Source organism: Macaca mulatta, chromosome 17 (assembly GCF_049350105.2).
Source record: "Macaca mulatta isolate MMU2019108-1 chromosome 17, T2T-MMU8v2.0, whole genome shotgun sequence".
Taxonomy (NCBI): domain Eukaryota; kingdom Metazoa; phylum Chordata; class Mammalia; order Primates; family Cercopithecidae; genus Macaca; species Macaca mulatta.
In genome coordinates this window covers 25,763,974-25,786,796 of record NC_133422.1, presented here as the reverse complement: position 1 = coordinate 25,786,796, position 22,823 = coordinate 25,763,974, and the positions used below count along the sequence as shown (strand labels likewise).

Sequence of the window (22,823 nt, the reverse complement as noted above, 5' to 3'; positions counted from 1 at the left end):
GAAAGCTGGGGTCTGTTGTTGTTTTGTTTATTTTATTTGGCAAGTGCCATGAAGGCAGAAAAGGTACAATCGAAGGCAAAGCGGAGGCCTTAACCTGGAACATATGGGAACACTAATGGAAAAGGCAGCTGGAGCCACACAGGCCCTTAAAGGGGGAGAGAGGAAAACCCGGCAGGATAAGCAGGGTGGCGCCAGATACCAGAGGCCCTGTGGATCTGCTGCTAGGCAGCTGAGCCTCAGTGGGCAGGCAGGAGAGAGCCAAAGGAGGGGATCTGGGCAGGGAGTATGCAGGATCACGGTGATTTAGGAAATTTGGAAGTGATACGCCACATGGTCCCGGTGCTACAGGATACAACCCGGGGAGCCAGCCAAATGCTTCACTTTCCCCAGCAAAGGGCAGTTCTCTACATTAACAATGTACTTAGATCACTGAGGCTCAAACCCTGACTCCTAATTCTCCTAATTACTTTTGCATGAGGATCTTAGGCAAGCTTCTATAGGCCTCAATTCTGCACATAAGGAAATTTAAGGGAAATGATACCTATTATTAGGCTCAGAGGAGAAGTAAGATCATGTCTGCAAAGTGTCTGACATCCAGTAGGTGCACGACAAATGCTTTCAACTTTGGACTCCATTAGCCAACATCGTCCCAGTGATCCCAGGAAACTTGGTTCAGCAACAGTTTTTTCTATCACTAAAATAAAATGCCATTTGTTAAATACAGAATTAGAAGAGTTTATGAGTAAGACTATGTAAAGAGGGTTAACAAGATGTTTCGGAATAAGGAAAATAAAGATTAAAGAACGTCCACTAAAATAGAAATATCAGTGTTCTAATAGGAGGCATTGATTTAGCAATCAAGCCTCAGTTACTCTGTTTTAATACAGCTTGTCAGTCAGGAATCGGCACCAGGCAGAAAGCTAAAAAGGTATTGGAAATGTTCTTCTTTTTAAGTTGGATAGTGGGTACATAGGTAAAGTTTTAGTCTACTGTATCAAGGTATGATTTACATACAGTAAAATGCACCCAAGTGCAGAGTTCACTGAGTTCTGACAAATGCATACACCTATGTTCTCACCATTCTAAGACACAGAATGTTTCCTTCTTCTCTGCACCCCTTCCCAGGCGATCACCTTTCTATATGCTTCTGTCACTATGCCTGTTTTATCATCATTATTTAAATCACGTCTACATAGGGTATGGACTCCTTTCTATGTATGCAGTATTTCATCATTTTTAAATTAATGCTGTATTTTACCAGCTAAAATGAACAAGAAATGCCAAAGACTTTACTGAGAGGGTTTCTTGGCATTAAAGTTAAAAAGAGAAACCAGCCAAGCATTGTAATTCCTTCAAAGGATGGCAGTATGGGTAGCTGGTGAAATGACCAGGACAAGCTGGACCAATTCTGGATTCAATCTGACACAACTGGACACGGGTAGGTAAGTCACTTCACTTGTCTCCATTTCGCTTTATTCTTAAAAGGTGTCATCCACCACATCCCATGTGCATGGGGTGACCATATAACATATCTAAATCATGCTGTGCTAAAAGAGGGTGCTATTAAGAGTTATAAACCCAGGCTGTCCCTGGTAAACCTGGATTTAGGATGGTGCCACTTATAAGCACCCTCTGAGAGCACCTCTTGTGATGTTCCCAGGGATCTATTACGTTCTCTAAAGAAAAGAGTGTTGCACAGACTTATGTCCAAAAGCCTTTTTTTTATCCAAAGGTGATGGGGCTCATCCAATCCAATCTACCATGCAGTATTAAAAGATAACAGACAGACTGCCCAAGGAGAGAAGGGGTCTAAGACACAGAAACACAAGAAAGCACACACATGGAAACTATGGAACCACTTGAGAAAGACCAAGGCTGCCTGATGATGAAAGCACTCAGCTGAGTTATACTGTCTTTGTCACTCGCCCTCCTAAGAGGCAAGCATTAGGCACTCTATCAGGACACATTATCTGAGAACTCCCATGGTGCGAATTTCATCCTGAGATACCAAGTCTTCATTAACATACTGATTCCAAGGACTCAGCCTGTGCAGGGGAGGAAGAGGCAGAAGCAAGCCTTCACAGCTGCCAACTGAATTGTTTAAAATCTATCAGATTTAGGCACATTTGTACTTACAAAGTTACAGCATAGCACCTTTTACAGTACTGTATAGATACAAGAAAGCATTCATTGTAAATATCTGAAACCACAGCTAAGAGTTAATTACAAGCCTATAACCAATGGAATGACTGCTACAACTAAAATTAACTTAGACTTATCTAGGCTTTCTAAAACACCAGGAAAAAACACACACACACACACACACAAAATTGCCTAAAAATTGCATGCAGAGATTATCATCGTCCCCTCCCAGGGAACTGCACAAAGAGAGATCCATTTGCCCTCAATTGCACAGATTCCTTTAAGTTGGATTTTATTGCATACACTCAAAAAAAATCTGTTTTTTAGCCATAATCTTGTGCTGTCCTATTTAATCTATAAAATTGTAGATGTAATTAATGTATAGAAAGATCTTCATTACAAAATAAAACATTTTTCATATGTCAAATTGATGATTCTTATTACATAATAAAACAGTCTTTGGAATGTAAACATTTGTATTCTATAGGTAATGTTCTAGAAAGTAAACTTGGTCTTGCACTCGATGAAATTCGTTCATTTCTCATTGGAGGGAAAGTATCAGTAAACTGTTTACAGAAAATATCAGTAAACTGTTCAATTGGGTCATGCGTTACAAAGTCTAACAAGAAAAGTTTATACCAAAGCTGAAAACCCAAATGTGTATCTACATTTTTTAACAACAGACACCTTGAAGAATTTTTAAAACTAGGAATCGTGACTTGCTTTAAAACACGATTCTTAGAAATAGAGCTGATAGCTGGTCATCACAAACAAGTGAGGATCAGGGCTGGAACTCCCCATGCATATACTTGGGATCTCTGAGCTCACTTTCACATCAGTGGGAGAAATCACATTAGTCAGGAATCTGGATCCTACTCGGGCATGAACTCCAAAATCTCTTGTGTCACCCCAAGGACCATCTGTAGAAATGCCATAGGCTTGATTCTCATCTGCAAAATCTCCTTCTCTGGTCTCGTCTCCAGCTCTAAATATTCAGTGACACTAAAATAGAGGAGGATCCTGCACTTCTTCAACAACTGTTCAGGTTCCAATTTCGGCTCCGTCTTTACTGGCTTACAAGTACACTCTGACTGCGTAACTTATGGTAAGTCCCCTTCTCAGTAACAATGATCCTCCCAGCCTCACAAGGGTGTTCTGAGAACTGAACGAGGAACATTCCGAAAGACCCTGGACCCAGACACGAGTCTGCCTTGACAAACATTATTCCCCCTTCCGAGTTACCGTATCAGTATCCTCAGGGAGATGTTGAAGCTATCACAAAGTTCTTAGTGAAATAACTTCTGACTGAAGTTCAAAATAAATGCTGGATGCCAGTAAAAGAGTGAGGGGCAAAAAGATAACGATTGAATCTACTAGATATTTATTCCTAAAGCTCAGCCTCCCGGTAGCCACGTCCTCACTTCTGGTAGAAGTGTTTGCTATTCACCTTCAGAGCATGTCAAGAACATAAAATTATTCACAAAGCGTTTTTTGCCAAGAACGCGAAGAGACTGTCAATGGTTTTTTGTTTGTTTGCTTGTTTTTTAACTTGGAAGAGCTTCTAAATCAATGACAAGACTTCCGTAGAGGCTGAAGACAGGCACCCCAGGCCTTCCTCTGAGGCCCCAGCCACCACTTCCTCACCCCTCCAATCTGGAGGCCAAAACAAGAGCTGGTCCCAGCACCCTTCACCCGAATACATAATGCGGCACAGGAGCAGGTTCCCCATTCCCTACTGTGAGAATCCCGAACGCACTCTTCTCTGCCAGGCTCAGTCCCCTCAAGACTCCTCTGGCCCAGTAGAAATTATTATTATTATTATTATTATTTTGGAGACAGAGTCTCATTCTGTCACCCACGCTGGAGTGCAATGGTGTGATCTCAGCTCACTGCAACCTCTGCCTTCGGGTTCAAGTGATTCTCCTGCCTCAGCCTCCTGAATAGCTGAGATTACAGGCACCCACCACCACGCCTGGCTAATTTTTGTATTTTTAGTAGAGATGGGGTTTCACCATGTTGGCCAGGCCGGTCTCGAACTCCTGACCTCAAGTGATTTACCCACCTTGGCCTCCCAAATTGCTAGGATTACAGGCATGAGCCACTGCGCCCGGCCCCAGTAGCAATTAAATCAAACCTAAGAACGCCGTTGAATTGAGGAATAAAAACAGCATGAAAACCCAGATGTGGTCTTGTCTCAACTGCTGACTAGCAGCATAACCCAAGGAAAGTCATTTCACCATCCAGCCTCAGTTTCCCCCCATGCAATATGGAATAATGAATACCACCCACGCTACCATCCTCCCACGACTGCCAAAAGGATATCAATAACATGCACACACACTGAAAGCATGTACACCTAAGCTTGCTGGATACTGAAGTTATTTTATTAATGTCACAGTATTTCTAGGAATTTAGTCTTGCTGTGCCTTATAACATTGAATCTCTTTTCTAAAGATATAGAATAATCATAATGGCAAAATCAGTGCCAGGCACGGATCTAAGCACTTGATATATGTATTTGTTCCTCACAATAATTCTATAATTATTATCCCCATTTTATGACGAGGAAACCAAGACTCAGGGAAGCGAAGCAGCAGCCATGTCCTGGCACAGCAGGGACAAGGACCCAGCCACAGTTTGTGCTTTAGCCTCTATGCTAATGGTAGGCTGACAGCTTCCAATTATTTACTTGACTGAAGAAGACTATGTCACACAGCCCCATGGAAATTCCGGACAGAAAGTGACAGGTTTTCTACTAGTCACTCACTCTTCGCCAGCCCTGAGCCCTGCTCCCGTACCATCCATTACCCTGTGAATCACGACAACCACCCACAGGATAAAGAGCATTTTCGCTTCTAACAAATTATAAACCTGATGTTCAGAAAAGTTCACTAACTTGCCTCCAATTCCAAAATTAGTAAGTTGGGGAGATGATATAGAAGAAATGTAAAAATTAAATAGAGAAGTGTCTAAATTCCTGCACACCTCCCTCAGGTGGATGGCTCCTGGGCCCACTCCTCCCTGGCCCGGTGGCCTTCCTGAGGTCCAAGTGGATCCCTGACTTACGCCAATCCTTGTTGCCCAGCCGCTGCCCTCCCTGACCAAGGGGTCTGGGAGAGGTGTGGGGAACCTCCGACCCCTGGCCAGAATGGCCAGAGGGGAGAGAATTATTTTCAAGAGGCAGAGGCCTTACTCACAGCCTGATGCCAAGTTCTCCAGATTCGGGATTTCACGTTGGAACTGGGGTTGCCTTTTTCCAAAGAAACAATAAGAAACCACCATTAATAGGAAGGCCCATGTCTGCTAGGGTTAAACAGGCCTTCGTGGGTTGGCGGGAGAACCAAATCACAGGTTACTACCTTGTTTTTATAGGAAAATGCATGCCAAGTTGTGAAACAAAGCCTTGCTAGGAAAGGCTGACGGCCCCCATTTGTGAGTCAGGGGCTGCTCAGCACGCTCCTTTAGTATGTGGAATCCAATTGACAAGAGGCCCGTGCATGTCCCCCACACCACAGTCAAATCTTAAACTAACACGTCTCATTTGTAACTAGCGTTAACTTGATCTTATTCTCCCCAGCTTTGGACCATCTGTTATTAAAGGTTTCACAGCATTTGTTCTTTGGGAGGCCCACAACCTGGCTGGTTTGGGTGGGTTTGACCTGAGAACCCTATGGATGAGGGAAGGCCTTCCCTTCATCCCAATGTCACATCCTGGCTCCACAAAAACAACCCCTTGATGTGAGGCTGGTAGACTTTGCCCTGGCTCTGGCACCTACTGCCATGCTGTGTACCCTTGGCCAAATGATTATACTCTCTGGGCCTTGGTGTCAAGGGAGAGAGATGAATGGATGGTTTCTACATTTCTAATCTCCCTCTTCAGGTTGCAATAGAAAGGCATTGCTTGGAGTTATTGAGCCCCTACTCTGGTTAAAACAGACCACGTAGCAAGCATTGAATGAAGTGAAACATCTATTACATACATTTCATACACACATTTTCATATAAAGCACTTGGAGCGATACCTGACATAGAATAACTGTTTGCTAATGTTAACTGTTGTTATTATAACCAATGTCCTCATAAAACTCTACTACGTACATGCTCTTCTTATCCCCATTTGACAGGTGAGGAAATCGATGCATAGGGTTTAAGTCATCTGGCCAAAGTGACACAGTTTATAAGCAACAAGGCCAAGATTTGAACCCACGTCTTTGAAGCTCAGGAAACTCCATTTTTAATCACTCAGCTGTACTTAAAGAAAAAGGAAGAAAGTCCATTTAGCTAAGGGCTGAAAGGCTTTAGTGAAATAATACTTGTTAATCAGAGTACTATAAGTGTAAGGGACTTTCAAATACAAAATTTATTGAATCCTCATCCAATTCAAACTAGGTGGAACTATGCCTTTATATTTTTGGCTATGCTTCTTACACGATAAGTGCTCAAAAGATGTTGATTTGTTTTTCATTTGCTAATTTCAAGTGATATTTGATATTGTAAAACACTTGCCCATCTCCCTCAGAATTCACTATAACTCATTGGATTTTAGATGTAACATTGCTTATCAAACACTTGCAAATGTTGGTGAGAAGTGACCCCACCTTAGCTAAGAAAAAGTGTGACTCTAGGGACCCACCAACTACCAAAAAGATTCTAAATCTATGAGACATGGAGGACGGGTCCAGAGGAGCCAGAGTCATCCATTTGTAAGTGTACATGTGGTTCATTCCCGGTTTTACAGCACATTCGAGGGCTCAGGAGCATTACCAGGACTCTCATCATGGGCACAGGCACAGGTAGCAAGTGCAGGGCTAGATTCCAAGGACAGGCCAGATTCCAACAAACAGACCTGTCCTGAGCCTCCTGCAAGAGCAGCATTGAGGGCAGCCTCACACAAGTCCAAGATCAGTTTACACAGGCTGGGGGAGGAACTGCAGCTACCACCTACAGCAGGGGTGAGTCGGTGGCTCTTATGGCTGAATTATGACCCCCAAAAGTAATGGAAGCACTAAACCCTAGCACCTCAGAATGTGACTGTATTTAGAGACAAAGTCTTTAAAGAAGTAATAAAGATTACATGAGGTCCTATGGGAGGGTCCCAATCCAATCTGGCTGATGTCCCTATAAGAAGAGGAAATTTGGGCTCAGGAAGGGACAACAAGGATTTGTGCATAAAAAGGAATGGCCTGTGAAGACCCAGGAAGACAACCTCCACCTGTAAGCCAAGAGACAGGCCTCAGGAGAATCAAACCTGCCAACACTTCGATCTTGGACTTCCAGCCTCCAGAACTATGGGAAAATTAATTTCTGTGTCTAAGCCACGCAGTCCGAGGAATTTTGTCATGGCGCCCCTAGCAGGCTAATACAGTGGATGACGCTGAGAAGTAAAAAGATGCTGTGTGAGAAAAATCAGGTCTCACAGGAAAATCTGAGCAGATCAGCCAACTACGCACAAGTAGCGGATAGCTTCAGGGTAGATCCAAGATGATGGATGAAAAATGCAGAGACCAAGTGTAGGAAAGAGGAAAGGGAGCAATCCATCAATGCTTTTCTAGCATTTTCTGTACCAGGCATGGAAGGCATACAAAAATCAGGAAAAGTCCTGTCTAGCTAAATCTCACAGGCCAGTGAAGGAGCAAAAAGGTTAAACATAGGGAAAGCATCAGAGGAAGGCAATAAAACAAAAAATGCCATAAGGAAATAATGCAAAGATGGCTTCAGGTCCTGTATGACTCAGTGCTGAGATCTGCAAGAATGGGCTGATAGGGAGCCTGTTTGTTTCCAGCAGGCTTGGGGCCCAGATGAAATGAGAGTGGGGTCAGTAGAATCCTACAGAATGGGGAGGAGAAGGGACACGAGGTAAATAACTCGGAAAAGCAAAATGAAGGCAATCTAGAGGAAGGGCAAGCCAGGCAGTGCGTTGATGGTGCTGTCTTTGAATTGCCACCGTTGCCTGCGGAGATAAAGTGAGTTAAATCAGAGCTAAGCTGACTGAACCAGATCAGAAATATTGATGCTACTCCTCACGCTGTATGGCATAAACATCAAAAATAGGGAAGAATAACAGAGGAACACATCGTGTGCCAAAGCTATACACACCACACTGCAGGGGTCAGCTGTCAAAAGCAAGTCCACATGGGAAGCCAGAAGATTAGAAACACTAAGATGCGGGCCGCTCTCTGCCCATTTGGCGAGAAGAGTGGAGAGGAAATTCAAGACACTGAGCTGGAGGGCTCCTGCCCGGTTTCATCCCACACCCGTGTTAGGTTCCCACCCCCAGCAGAGGGACTGAGGGAAAGAAGCAAACAGCAGAAGGAAGAAAAGTAAACATCTAGGAAGATCCCAAAATCAAATAACCTGCCCCTGATGACTTCAAAATGTTCCATAAGAATTTCAGGTGCAGTCAGTTGAGCTGCCTTGGTACCAGCATCATACTAACACAGAAGCAATAATTTCTTCCCAAGGAAAATAGGAAGTATTTCTGTTATGCAAATCAAACATATTGTTCTTTTTTTTCCCGCAGCTATATCCTCCTTTATGGCCACTGAAGGAGGATATGGTCAGGAAAAACAATGAACAGAAACCTGACAATAAAAGCATTTCCCTTCTATTGCATGGCTGGAATAAGCAAGGGAAGCCAAATTCGCACAGTTCGTCAACTTTCTATTCATGTAAACAATCTCATTTTATTTTTGAATTACTTTGTGGGAGGAGAGGGTTTCCAAATGTACTATTTCTTGCTGCAGAATATGGAAGCAGTATCACTAAACCCTTAAATTAGGCTGAAGAATAACACAGGCATATTTCATGTTTGAGTCTATGTTAGAATGCCTGGTTTTCCTAAATTAAGTCTTACTTGGAATCCCGAACTTTCTTTACTTTTTTTCTTTTCTTACTATCTGAAAAATCATGGCAAAATTCTGATGCAAAAAAACCTTTCATGCAACAAAAGACTAGTAGCAATAACAGAAGCTAGGCTTCCTATGAGTTGGGCATTAAAAAAGATTATTCACTATGGAAAAATAGTTGGGTTTTGTGCCTTACAACCTTAATGTGTTTATAATAGATTATAATCTTGTAAGTTGAAATAATCACTGCAATTAACACCAAATTCTCTTAATTCTAACAACTCACACAATCACTGAAATAGTTCATAAACTGGTGGAATTGCCGTATCTAAGCTCAGGCCAATATCCAAGACAGAAGTTTTCCAAAAAGCCCAAGAAATTCTGAAAAGTAGCCTCACACAGGTTTTTCTAAGGCTTAGACAAAAATTCAAGTTACCCATTGCCTGACTGACAAACCCATAACCACCTTATATGGAGTTAATAATAGCATTTCTGCCATTTATATTACCAAGGCTTTGAAAAAGCACATGCAATACCACACCTGAAGGGAAATTACAGGCAGACGTTAAGAGTAAGTAAATGCTGCCCAGCTGAAATATGAAAAGTCCTTAGATAGATATGCATAGATAGATAGACATATATAGATATAGAGATAGAGAGAGAGAGAGAGAGAGAGAGAGAGAGAGAGAGAGATGGGGCAACAGAAATGTATACACAAAAGAGGGAAATAGCTTATGTTTAAACAAGCAATGATGAAGTTCAACAATATAACAGAAAAAGTCTGTGTACATATACCAGATGGACAGCATGGGCAAAAGGAATTTGACTTCTGAATTGATCAACGTCAACATGGATTTCAAAAGGCGTCTACCCTTTAAATGTTTATTCCAAAGAATTATTATGCCATGCCATAGGAAATTTCAGTTCATTACAGTAACACAAACACACACAAGTCTTAGTCAATAATTTAAATAAAAATTTTTAAATGACAGGGTGTGCTAATTTGTGGCCTAATATCAAACACCCACCAAAAATCAAATCAGATGTTTCAGTGACTGACAAACTCTCCAGGAGAGTCATTTCAGTGACGAAGGTCAAACCTTGGGCTGTTCCTTTATAAACTGGCACAGACCAAAAATTCCCAGAGGTTCCCTGGCCTATAATTGTATGCTATTATTCTAGAAGCATGATTAGCGTGTCCTTGCCTTTTCAAGAAAGCAGCCTGTAATGCAAGCAATGAGAATAGCATGTAGGTTTGCGGAGACTGTTTTTGGCATATACCACAGACATGTGGAAGAGTCCACCTACGTGATTCAGAACCACTACAGGCATTGTCTGAGATGTCCTAAAAGCTTTTATTTGATGTTGGAATGTATCTATACCTTAACCGGGAAGAAAAAATGATAGTAATAGGACAGAAAAGGTTATGAATCATAGTTTATGAATGGAAGAATATTTAGAATACATATAATAAATAAAGGCATTTATCTGATAGTAACTACCACAAAAAGAGAGATATGTTAAAAACTACCAAATTTAATTCAATAGTAGAACGATAATTAAAAACTAGATATAACTATAAAATGTATGTAACTATACATTTTAAGGAAACGTGATTTCAAAAATTTTATTATATTTATAATGAAACATACTGATGGCCAAATTATGAAATAAAGTTAAGTTGTTGAAAATGACTAGATTTCATTATCAGGTCTTCTGTGAATTCCAACGACTAAAGAGTGCTAACATCCCAAGGACTCCACTGCTATAGGATGGGAATAGGGTGTGGAAGTCAGCCTTCAAGAGATAAATCCACCCACAAATCTCAGAGAAGATCCTTTGAATCTGTACAGGCAGTTGAGAGAGCCAGTTCACACACAGCTACGGTGTTATTCCCACAGGCTGACAAATCCTAGGCTGCAGCTATTTCCAGAGTCCTCAATTAATAGGTCATAAGAGCCCTGTAGTCTTAACTCCATTATAAGGTAGGAGTAGGGTAGAAGAATATGACCAGAAAGACAGGCTTAAATGCCCTCTGTGTTTCTTTTATTCACAGAATCTCAGACTGCCAGGTTCATTTGATTGTTTGTTTGAGACAGAGTCTCGTTCCGTCGCCCAGGCTGGAGTGCAATGGCATGACCTCAGCTCACTGCAACCTCCACCTCCCAGGTTCAAGCAATTCTCATGCCTCAGCCTCCTGAGTAACTGGGATTATAGGCACCCAGCTCTTTTTTTTTTTTTTTTTTTTTTTTGTAGACACACGGTTTCACCGTGTTGGCCAGGCCGGTCTTGAACTCCTGGCCTCAAGTGATCCACCCTCCAAAGCCTCCCAAAATGCTGGGATTACAGGCGTGAGTCACCACACCCAGCCAGCTGTCAGGTTCTTACTCCACATGTTAGAACCATCCTTCCAGTCACAGAATATTCATGGGCACTTCTATCTAAATCCTATCCATCCTAGGAAACCTGATCCAAATCCCACCTCTGCTATCAAAGTCTTTCCTAAGCATCCTCATGAAAATGACCTTTTCCTCTGAATTCTACACACGACGTCCATCAGTGCTACTTGGCATCTCATCTTGACCTGCCTTGGGCCTCAGCAGCTTCCTGGAACTGTTACTTAGCATCTTACGGATTCCTGTATTGTCTTACACTTTGCATCTCCTACAGAACTCTGCCCTCACACATAAATGGGTATTTTTAATGGTGCACTTCAATATTCTTCCCTGAGTAAGCTCTTTGTTTCCCATATAGTCTTTGTTTTTTGTTTGTTTGTTTGTTTGTTTGTTTTTTTCCCGAGACGGAGTCTCGCACTGTCACCCAGACTGGAGTGCAGTGGTCGGATCTCAGCTCACTGCAAGCTCCGCCTCCCGGGTTTACGCCATTCTCCTGCCTCAGCCTCCCGAGTAGCTGGGACTACAGGTGCCCGCCACCACTCCCGGCTAGTTTTTTTTTGTATTTTTTAGTAGAGACGGGGTTTCACCGTGTTAGCCAGGATGGTCTCGATCTCCTGACCTTGTGATCCGCCCGTCTCGGCCTCCCAGAGTGCTGGGATTACAGGCTTGAACCACCGCGCCCGGCCAATTTGTTTGTTTTTTAAGGCAGGGTCTCACTCTGTCGCTTAGGCTGGAGTGCAGTGGTGCGATCATGGCTTTCACTGTAGCCTCAACCTATGGGCTTCCCACCTCAGCCGTCCACATAGCTGGAACTACAGGCATGCACCACCACACCCAGCTAATTTTTTAATTTATTTACTTATTTATTCATTTTTTGAGACGGAGTCTCCCTCTGTTGCCCAGGATGGCATGCAGTGGTGCGACCTCAGCTCACTGCAACCTCCGCCTCCCGGGTTCAAGCAATTCTCCCGCCTCAGCCTCCTGAGTAGCTGAGATTACAGGCACGCACCACCATGCCTGGCTAATTTTTGTATTTTCAGTAGAGACGAGGTTTTACCATGTTGGTCAGGCTGGTCTCAAACTCCTGACCTCAGGTAATCCACCCACCTCGGCCTCCCAAAGTGCAGGAATTACAGGTGTGAGCCAGCACGCCAGGCCTAACTTTTTTATTTTTTGTAGAGACAGGGTCTCACTATGTTGCCCAGACTGGTCTCAAACTCCTGGGGTCAAGTAGTCCTTCCACCTAGGCCTCCCAAAGTCCTAGGATTACAGGTGTGAGCCACAGTGCCTGGCCCAGTCTTTCTTGCTTAGAGCCAACTCAAAATGATACTAGCAATGAAACATTCCCGCCTCTCCTTAACAAGACTAACTTACAACAGGTGTCCTGTATGTCAAGTCTAAGGGCTTCTTTTTCATTGTCTAGAACCTCCTGCAATCATCCTGAGGCAGACACTTTCTTTTCTTACTCCTCTTTTCAATTCACTTTCAATTGTACAAAATATCCTTTTGAACTTCTTCATCCAAAATGACACTACTTAATAAATCAGCACCAAAAAGTTTGCTTTACTCATGTGCAAATTTGTGTACTTCTTTTTCTTTGGCCCAATTGAATGCTTCAGATTATATGTATTACTAGTCATCATTTATGCTCTTGCTACAAGCCACCTCAAGTTGATACAAAGCAATCTCTGTATTTATAAAACAAAGTATCTATCCTATAACTCATCCTACTTACCCTGCAAAATCAAGTTATTCGTGTATCTCCCCATTCTCCAACTAGAATGAACTCCACGAGAAGGGATACTGGGAATTCTCTTTTGCACACTGTTGTGTCCCCAGTGCCTAGATCAGTGGCCAGCACTTAGTAGGACTCCATACATTCTGGTGGAATCAATGCTGGTTGAATGAATTTCCAGGAAGCCTCCCACATTCTACCTCTCAACCCCTTCCCTCTGCTTGATGAGAATATGGTCAAGAACATGAATTAACGTGAGGCCATCAGGGTTCCAGTCACTGGCTGACCATCTCAGTAGAGGTATAATCTGCAGCATACTACCTGACTTGTCTCCATCTCAATCTTCCCATGTGTAAATGAGGGTATGACTGGGCTCCTAGTGGGGACTAAGATCACGCAGGTAACGTATACAGAGGCGCACCCAGTGCTGATAGTGGCTCTTCTGTTTTGTCCCTTTCCATCAGTGACACCTGTGTCACTGCACTTCGTGGATCAGTCTTTCCCCGTTTTAACTATTAAAAGACTAGACGCTGACAACAAAACTTATTTTGATTCAAATAGAAGTAAATTAATAGGCTCAAAATGAGAGCTTGGATTTTTTTCCTATCAATAAAGTATATGCACTTGAGTGACAGCTTAGACATCTATTCTACGTTTTTGTTTATGTATGTAGCCTATGCACCCTGTTCAGATAGGCCACATTGCCCAGGAGTGCAGTTCTGCACAGGTGGCTGCCAGAAGCCTGACTTTTTACAAGGTGTAAACCAAATGGCCTGTATTATACAACAAAACAGTGAGAAAAAGCTTGCTCCACCACTCCCTGACTTAGAAAATGTATGGGAAAAAAATGCAATTTGCCTCTTAGGCCTTTAAGGATCTTCATATGCCATTCTAATTTTAAGAGACATTCTTAAAGTAAATATGAGTCAAGGAGAAACCACTATCTTTATTTTAAATGTTACTACTCAAACTTTCAACTCCAGGAGAACTCTTACATGTAGGCTGTGTCAACACTGTGTACACTGGAGGTAACTTTAACTCTTTGCTTTTTGGTCTTTCAAATAAGAAACTGTGCTCAATTAAATATATCTTTAGAACAAAGAACACCTGTGGTTTACACCTAGCTTTTGACTTGAGGCAAAGACGTTTTGCAGAAGCAAATATTTAATACATTTGGGTATTCTAATTTCATGTAAAATAACTAGCTACAGTGAATACTTTTCTGATGGGGTTGACTTAAGTTTCTACAAACATAGGTTACATCCCTCCATTCCTCTTCTCCCAAATAATATTGTATTTTTGGATGAGAAATTAACATAAAACCTCTGAATTTTAACCAGCTAGATTTTCCTGAGCATAAAACATGTGCAAGTGAGCTCATAAATAAAAACCTGCAGAACTCACAACTTAAGCTTGTCATAAACAAGCCAAGAGGAGAAGAAGAACACTTTTCAGCATCCACTTCACATGGCAAGGTCTTAGCTAAAAGATGTGGTCCCTGCTTTTAAAAGCACTGGTCTTCTCAAAGAAATGCCAACACAGCAGACACATCAAGTTCACCTACCTTTGTAAATAATCCTTAGCATAACTGAAGTAGAACAACTACGAAACCCCCTTACTGAACTACACAAACCTATTATTATTGGTCATGCCAGCTCTATTTTCTGCAGATAAATCCAACCATTGCATAGCTAGGTCACGGTACACTCTATGGCAGAAAGGAAGTAAAAGTTAATGTATTTTTTTAAGTTAATGATTCAGGCAATTCTTGGAATAACTTCCACTTGAGAAGATGTAACTAAGATGTCTTATTGAAAGAGACTCCCCAGCTGTTGACAGCTCAACTTTGGAAATTCCCTCTTTTTTGCCGATTCCTGACTATCCCTAAATCCAAATTACAAAGTTTAACGACCCTGGAGAGCCATCTTTGCCTCCAGTGAACTCAGAACTCTATAAATATTCATTAAAGCTCTAGATTAATGTTTACTGAATTAAAGGGGGGAAAAGACACTGGAAACCTAGCCTCCAAAAACCCACCGCCTGCTCCCTTCCCACTACAAGATTAAACTGGGTGCTCCAGTGCTGAGAGTCAACCCATCCAAGGGGGTCTGATCCCGGGCCATGAGGCGATGACAGCCAAGAGGTCTGGGCAGCGGCTCCAAAACGGAGCACCCACTGCCCTGGGAAATGTTGGGCGCTTGCTATGACACAAACCCTCCCCCAGGGAGCGGAACCGGATGGTCGGAAATCAAGTCAGTTCTGCATAGACCCTAAGGCCCCAATCCCATTCCACCACCCTCCTTCCTGTTTATAGATCCCGCTCCTGGAACTCCAACTACCAAAGAGAAAGCAGACGTTTTATATGTAACACATGACGTAACTTGAAAAAGTTATGCTGCTTATTGGCGCGAGTTACAACTTGCCGGGCTCACACAGGAAAACAGGCTCACGTTAATTACTTTGCTTTTAATATGCCATGCCTTCCTTTCCCGGGGCCCCCACAAAGGTTGGGTAACTGAGAACCAGGTACCCTCGGTGGTAGGACCCAAACTATGTGGGCGGTGAGCGAAAGGCACGCAAGGAAGAGAGCCGATCGCTTCCGAAGCGGCAGCTGATTCGGATTCACTACAAGCCCGGCGGCTCTTTTCCCGCACAGGCGCAGGAAGAGGAAGCCTGGGCACCTCTCAGGAGGCACCGAGTTGCCCGATCGCTCGGCGATGTCGCCGAGGGGGCTCGCGGCACTGCGCCGATGCCCCTGGCTCGGCCGAGGGCGTGCCACCTTTGTCTGGGTTTCCCCACCAGGATGGGCGACGCCTCGGTGCAAAGACGGCTTGAACTGCTTGGAGGCGCCGACACCGCTGTCCGCGCTCGAGTTCCCAGCCCTGCGCCGGGCCCAGGAAGCCGACGCGGCCGCCTGAAACCTCCCACTTACACTGCGCGCACGCGACGCGCCTGCAAGTCCCAGCCCAGCGGCTGCTTCCCCGGCGCGGCAGCCACAGGGTGGAGAGCCGGAGACCCCTGGCTCGTAGGCGCAGAGGCCCGGCGCACCCCTGCCCTCCTGGCACTGCACCGCCGGACGAGGCAGGGCCCCCATACCCTCTCCAGGGCCCGCTTCTTCCGCGCCCACGCGAATCCCTTCTTCGGGAGACAACGGGCCGATGGAACCCCCCTCCCCAAGCAAGACAAGATCTCCGACTGTCCACCGCGTTAGGGAACGCACGACAGACACCCAGACAGCACCCACACCCCTGCCCGCCCCCTCGGCCCTCACTCACCTGCCTGCACCGTGTCCGAGAGGTCGTGCCCGGGGGCTGCGGTACGGGGAAATTCCTTCAATTTCCTGGCGCTCAGGTTCAACCCCCCGGAGTTGGCCGCCTCCTCAAGCGCGCGCTCCAGACCCCGGTTCAAGGGCAGGTTAAAGCCCCCGCTGCCGCCGCCGCCACCGCCCGCCCCGCCGGGGGCGCCGGTTCCTCCGTGGTGCTGATGGTGGTGGTGGTGGTGGTGGTGGTGATGGTGGTGGGGATGATGAAGTGGGTGCAGAGTAGCTACCGAAAGGGCCGGGACGAAAGGTTGGGGTTCGCTTCCCGGCGTCGCCATCTTCTCCCGGGCCCCCCCACCCCGCCCCGCCGCTCCTGCGGGGGGGTCACAGCGTTCCCCGCGAGGGGAAAACGGCAGCTCGGGCTGAGTGCCGCAGTGCTCCACCGAAAGGCGCTGGAAGGAGGGGAGGAGGGTGTGGGCAGGCGCGTAGAATGGGGGGCGGGCGGGGAGGCGGCCGTGGTATCTCGGTCTTGAAGGTTTCCTGTCCACGGGAAGCTAAGGACTGCGGCGGCGGCGGCGGCGGCGGCAGCGCGCATGTGTCTCCTCCCGCCCCTGCGCCCTCCTCCCGGCGGCTCTGCCCTCCTCCGCCGTCTGCTCTCTCCTCCTCCTTCCCCCACGCAGTCTGTCCCGCCCGAGCCTTCCTCCGCGCCTATTCCGCCGGCCTCCGCCGCCCTGCCGCGATCCGCCCCGCAATCGGGGTACAGGGCGGGGCTGGACGCCTGCTCCTCTCTCTGGGCGTCCTTTTGCCGCCCAGGAGGCTTTAGGGGACTGGAGGTTGCCGGGGTAGGGGGGTGATCTGAGAACATGGATAAAACGGCGGGAGGCAATGAATGGGATTTGAAGTACAGCGAGGTTTGGGAAAGGAGAGGGTTCTCTCAATTCTGCGAGTTATTCTGGCTGTTTAACCCAGAGATCCCCAAGAGGCAGTTTCACTATGGGGTCATCCCTGCAGATGCCCCCGGCATTTGGGCGCTTACGATGAACCAGGCGCTGGTTTAGAGAGCCTACGTAAGTTAGGAGGGCAAAAATCGTTCTCCTCAGTCTACAGAGGAAGTTAAGAAATGTATCTAAGGTCACCCCTGCAGTTAGAGGGGCGCTAGATTCGAGCTAGTGGCCCTCAGAATCTAGGGTTGCCCTCCTTCACAGTATACCACTGGGCCAGACGCCAGCGCCAAGGGACGAATACGAGTGGGACAGAGTGTTTGCTAAGCGGCAGAAGAAAGCTACAGATATAGGAAAGAAAAACTCAAAATGAGGGCAGTGTTTATGGAGGACAGAAGACATTGTCGTAGGAGAAATTGGGTGGTGCTCCCCGAAATTGGGTGGTGCCAGGAGAGGCTAGAAAGCCAGTGACCCCAACCAGCAAATCACTCACAGCTCGAGTCTGAGCTGAAAGAACCATCGAAGTGTCCTTGTGCCCTTCTTCTTCCTGCTTTGGGGCATGGAAACAAACATGTCCGCTTGCAAGTGAATTCACATTCTGCCATCAGCCACCCAGTGGCACCCAGGCCGATGCTAGCACACCAGGGGCGACAGAGAACATCTGACACCCTAAGGGCAGACCAGCTGGAAGACTAATAAAGTACCATTCCTTTCCTGAAGTTAAAGCTTCATGTCCAACTTTCCAGGGCCTTTATTTTTGCTCTATTCTTAAGGCTTGATTGTCCCCTATGAGCGACTTGGTTTGGGGAAAATGAGTCGGGGGTGGAGGTGGGGGGGAGGCGGGGTGTCAAGCCCGAAAGCAATGCAACCCTTGGAGTAGGGGAGCTGGTCTTTTAAGTGGTAATGCAGAAGTGTGATGGCCTAGGCAACAGGCTGAAACTGGTGACTTCACGGACTCGGCACTTAAGTATGGCATGATCTGTGTCACTTGAATTGACTGCACAGATAGTCGCCCTTAATTCCTACGAGATTATTGGCCCTGAGCAAAGCATTCTAATCTGCTCGGAGGAGACACGCGCCACCTGCTGGTATCCTCCCGCAAACCTCGCCTCTCACATGCCATTCGCCGCAGCCTTCCAGGCTTGTAAAAGCCAGGCTTCAACATTCATAACAATAATGACAATAATAATAAATGACAGTATACTTTCATCACAAAAAAGTAACCAAATTTCCACTTTCCTCGAGGGAGAGGAACAGAGAAAAACAAACTCCAGTGAAAAACAGAAACACAGAAAAAAATCCAATTAAAAGAATCTTCAGCTGAAACCAGGTGGTAGTCTGTGTGATCGGCAGCCAGGACATGATTTGGGACGTCTCCTGGCTGACTGCAAATTTACTTCAGACTAAGAGTCGCTATGATGCATCACAGGAAGCATAAATATTTTTTTAAAAGACCACAAATTCTTCTTTAAAGAAAATAATGGATTGAATATGAGCTCACGATTTGCTTTTTAACAAATGATCAGTGCTTCTGTTGGATTGACCTAGTCATTGTGGTTTGTTTACCCATCTACAGATTACTAAACTGTAAATTCCATGAAATAGGGACCTATTTTTTGCAGCTCTCTCCCCATACCTCAGAATTGAGAGGAGTACTTTGTATATAATGAGTGCACAATTACTATTAGTAATCAATTAAGTATTGCATAATAGACCATGTGTTTAACAGGTTTGCCACTTGTTGATAGGTCCTTTTTTGTTTGTATAAATTTATGGGGTAATTGTTGATACATCTTTAAAGTTTCAAGTGAGTTCCCTGAATGAAGGAGTTTTTTCTTAAAATGAGGGAGAGTACCTGACCCTTGAAAATGATCTTGATTATTTCTAAATATTCAAGAAACTCGACAAGCCATTTCCCCTTGCTGTCTTGCTTCTTCACTGTTTCTTCAAGAAGACGGACATCTCTCTTTTGTTTAATACCTTCTTTACTTTTTCTGAAAACAGTATCCTTTTTCTATTAAGGACAGGAATCAGGCCCTTTTTAAAAAATCTACTGACTAGAAGATTCAACAAATAATGTTGTCTGGCTGAGATATTTGATGTGACTAACAACATCAACATGAATTTCTCTGAAGATAAATAATATGTGTTTCAGGATTTTTCTATGTGAATCAGCTAGTTGATGAAAAAATGACCCTGATAAAAGGAGGAAAAAAAATAGGACAATGTCCTGAGTTTTTCATAAACCTGAATGTACTTAATTTCAAGAATTGTATATAATTGTGAGGCTGTGCCTTTACTATTTTTTTTTTTCTGGTGGAAAAAAAAAAACCAAAACCATGGTAACAATAAATTGTAGTGTTTTTTAAGTATCCTTTTTCAAAAAATAACAAAAAGAGGTTACTGAAGTCAGTTACCAATTATTTTAATGTATTTATCTCTGAATTAAAAACTCTGGGAACTACTGTACTTGCTGAGACCCTTGGTTTTCTTAAAAGGGAGTTAGTCATACATAAGTCCAGTCACCTGCCTTCAAGTATTTTCTTAAGCTGTACTCATACCAACTATAATTTAATGTGATGCTTACATATCTTTGGGGGAGTGTTGGTTTGTGTCTTCATTCCTGCCTCGGTTCTCATTCTAGAACTGACCGTAAGTCTGAAAAGAATATGTCTGCCTTTACTTTCTTCTACTTTTTTTTCTTTTTTTTTAGATGGAGTCTCGCTGTAACCTCCGCCTCCCATGTTCAAGGGATTCTCCCGCCTCAGCCTCCTGAGTAGTTGGGACTACAGGAGCCCGCCACCATGCCTAGTTAACTTTTTTTTTTTTTTAGTAGAGATGCAGGTTCAACACATTAGCCAGGCTGGCTTCAAACCCCTGACCTCAGGTGATCCACCCACCTCAGCCTCCCCAAAACGCTGGGATTACAGGAATGAGCCACTGCGCCTGGCCCCTTTACATTTTATTTATTTTTTTTTTTTTTTTTTTTTTTTTTTTTTTTATGGGACGGGGTCTTGCTCTGTCGCCCTGGCTGGAGTACAGTGGTGCAATCCCAGCTCACTGCAACCTCTGCCTCCCAGGTTCAAGCAATTCTCCTGTCTCGGCCTCCCAAGTAGTTGGGACTACAGGTGCATACCACCACGCCCAGCTAATTTTTGTATTTTAGTAGAGACAGGGTTTCACCATATTGGTCAGGCTGGTCTTAAATTCCTGACCTCAGGTGATCCACCAGCCTCGGCCTCCCAAAGTACTGGGATTACAGGCATAAGCGTCTGCACCCAGCCCCTTTACATTTTTAAATACTTCATAGCTAACTATTGTCCAGACCCAGTTTTTTTACACTCTGTGCCCCAAACTCCCCAACAAAAAACCTCAACCCCCTCATAGAGGCTCATGCTTCCTTCTCTTGGAGCAAAGAAGCAGTAGCTTCTAGCCTCTGGCCACTTTATTTCCCCGTTTTCTCCCAGATTAAAGTAGAGTTCTGGCTCCTAGACCAGGGAGACTTTATTTAAGTACTCCTTTCTATAGCAGTTCCTGTGGAATAAAGAAACTACAGAATCTATGCCTCAAGATAGGATTCTCAGAGAAGCTGGCTTCTTGACCATTCTCTGAATGACAATAGGGGAGCAGTCTGTGATAAATCAATAATCTATACTTTAGTCCTTGTTCTATCTTCATAAATACATATACATGGTCTTATGAAATGTCAATTTTCATTTATGTGTGATTTTTGTTTTTAAATCAATGCTTTTAAAGAAATTATATGAAATAATATAACCAATTGTATAATGGAGAGACAACATTCTGACTAGAACTTATGAGTGATAATAGGATTTTGAAAAAACCTGAGGAAAATTTGGTTTGGACCACTGTGGATTAGAAGCTGATTGTAATGAAGAGAATATTTTGGTAACTCAAAAATGGAAAACCAAACATCATATATTCTCACTTATAAGTGGGAGCCAAGCTACGAAGACGCAAAGGGATAAGAATAATACAACGGCCGGGCATGGTGGTTCACGCCCATAATCCCAGCACACCGGGAGGCCGAAGTGGGAGATCGCCTGAGTCCCAGCTTCTGGGGAGCCTGAGGCACGAGAATCACTTGAAATGGGAGACGGAGGTTGCAGTAAGCTGAGATTGCGCCCCTGCACTCCAGCCTTGGCGATGGAGTGAGACTCTGTCTAAAAAAAGAAAAACCAGAATAATACGTGGACTCTGGGGACTTGGGGGAAAGGGTGGGAAGGGGTGAGGGAGAAAGGACTGCACGTTGGGTCCAGTGTACACTGCTCAGGTGATGGGTGCACCAGAATCTCAGAGATCACCACTAAAGAACTTATTCAGGTAACCAGACACCACCTGTTCCCCAAAAGCCTATTGAAATAAAAATAATAATAATAAAAGAATATTTTGGCTTAAGGAGGTTGAGATCTCCTTAAATAAGTTGTAAGGAAAAAAAAATCAGTGAGTAGTAGCAAACCTTCTGGTTCCTGCCAGAGGTTTGAAAGAGGCTTCCAGGTGAATTCACTAGAAAATAAGGACCAAAAGGCATCAGCTAATAAGACTTTAACTTATAAAGAAAGATTTTTAGGCCAGGTGCGGTGGCTCACACCTGTAATCCCAGCACTTTGGGAGGCCGAGGCAGGCGGATTCACAAGGTCAGGAGATCAAGACCATCCTGGCTAACATGGTGAAACTCCATCTCTACTAAGATATAAAAAATTAGCTGGACATGGTGGCGTGTGCCTGTAGTCCCAGCTACTCGGGAGGCTGAGGCAGGAGAATTGCTTGAACTCGGGAAGCAGAGGTCGCAGTGAGCCAAGATCGTGCTACTGCACTCCAACCTGGCACCAGAGCAAGACTCCTTCTCAAAAAAAAAAATGAAATAGACTTTTAAATACCTGGCTTGTAAAAAATGCAAATGTAAATGTTAGATAACAGATAATACTAAAAAATAGCTTTACTGAGACTGGTTCGCCTAAATGTTTCACCAGTTCATTATATTATGTTATTGGTTTGTAACATAGGGATATTGCATTATTGGTTTGTAATATGATGAATATGTGAATTTTGAGGAACCAGTTATTTGTTTATTAATACAGTCATGTCTCCCTTAACAATGGGGATATATTCTGACAAATACATTTCAGGTGACTTCCTTGTTGTGTGAACATCATAGAGTATACTTACACAAACCTAAATGGTATATCCTATTACGCACCTGGGCTATGTATGGTATAGCCTATTGCAGCTAGCCTGTACAGCATGTTACTATACTGAATACTATAGGCAATTGTAATACTGTGATAAGTATGCATTTGGTTATCTAAACATATCTAAATATAGAAAAAGTACAGTAAAAATTTGGTATTATCACCTTATGGGACCATCATTCCATACAGTCTGTCACTGACCAAAACGTCATTATGCATTGCGTGACTGTAAATCATTTAACTTGCGTGAATAAACTGAAGGAGCATTATCCAGTGTGTGTGCCTCTGAACC

At 44.2% G+C, this 22,823-nt stretch overlaps 1 protein-coding gene across 6 annotated transcripts in view; it reads right to left on the bottom strand.

Moving 5' to 3' along the window:
- The window catches only part of LRCH1 (leucine rich repeats and calponin homology domain containing 1), a 204,032-nt gene extending 187,092 nt beyond the window's left edge, over window positions 1–16,940 (bottom strand). For all 6 annotated transcript variants that reach the window (XM_015121050.3, XM_015121052.3, XM_077974336.1 and 3 more), the window contains exon 1: window positions 16,394–16,940. In XM_015121050.3, the coding sequence (XP_014976536.1) occupies window positions 16,394–16,715 (322 nt within the window). In that variant the 5' untranslated portion in view covers window positions 16,716–16,940. The remainder of the gene's footprint in view (window positions 1–16,393) is intronic.
- Window positions 16,941–22,823: the final 5,883 nt, after the last annotated feature.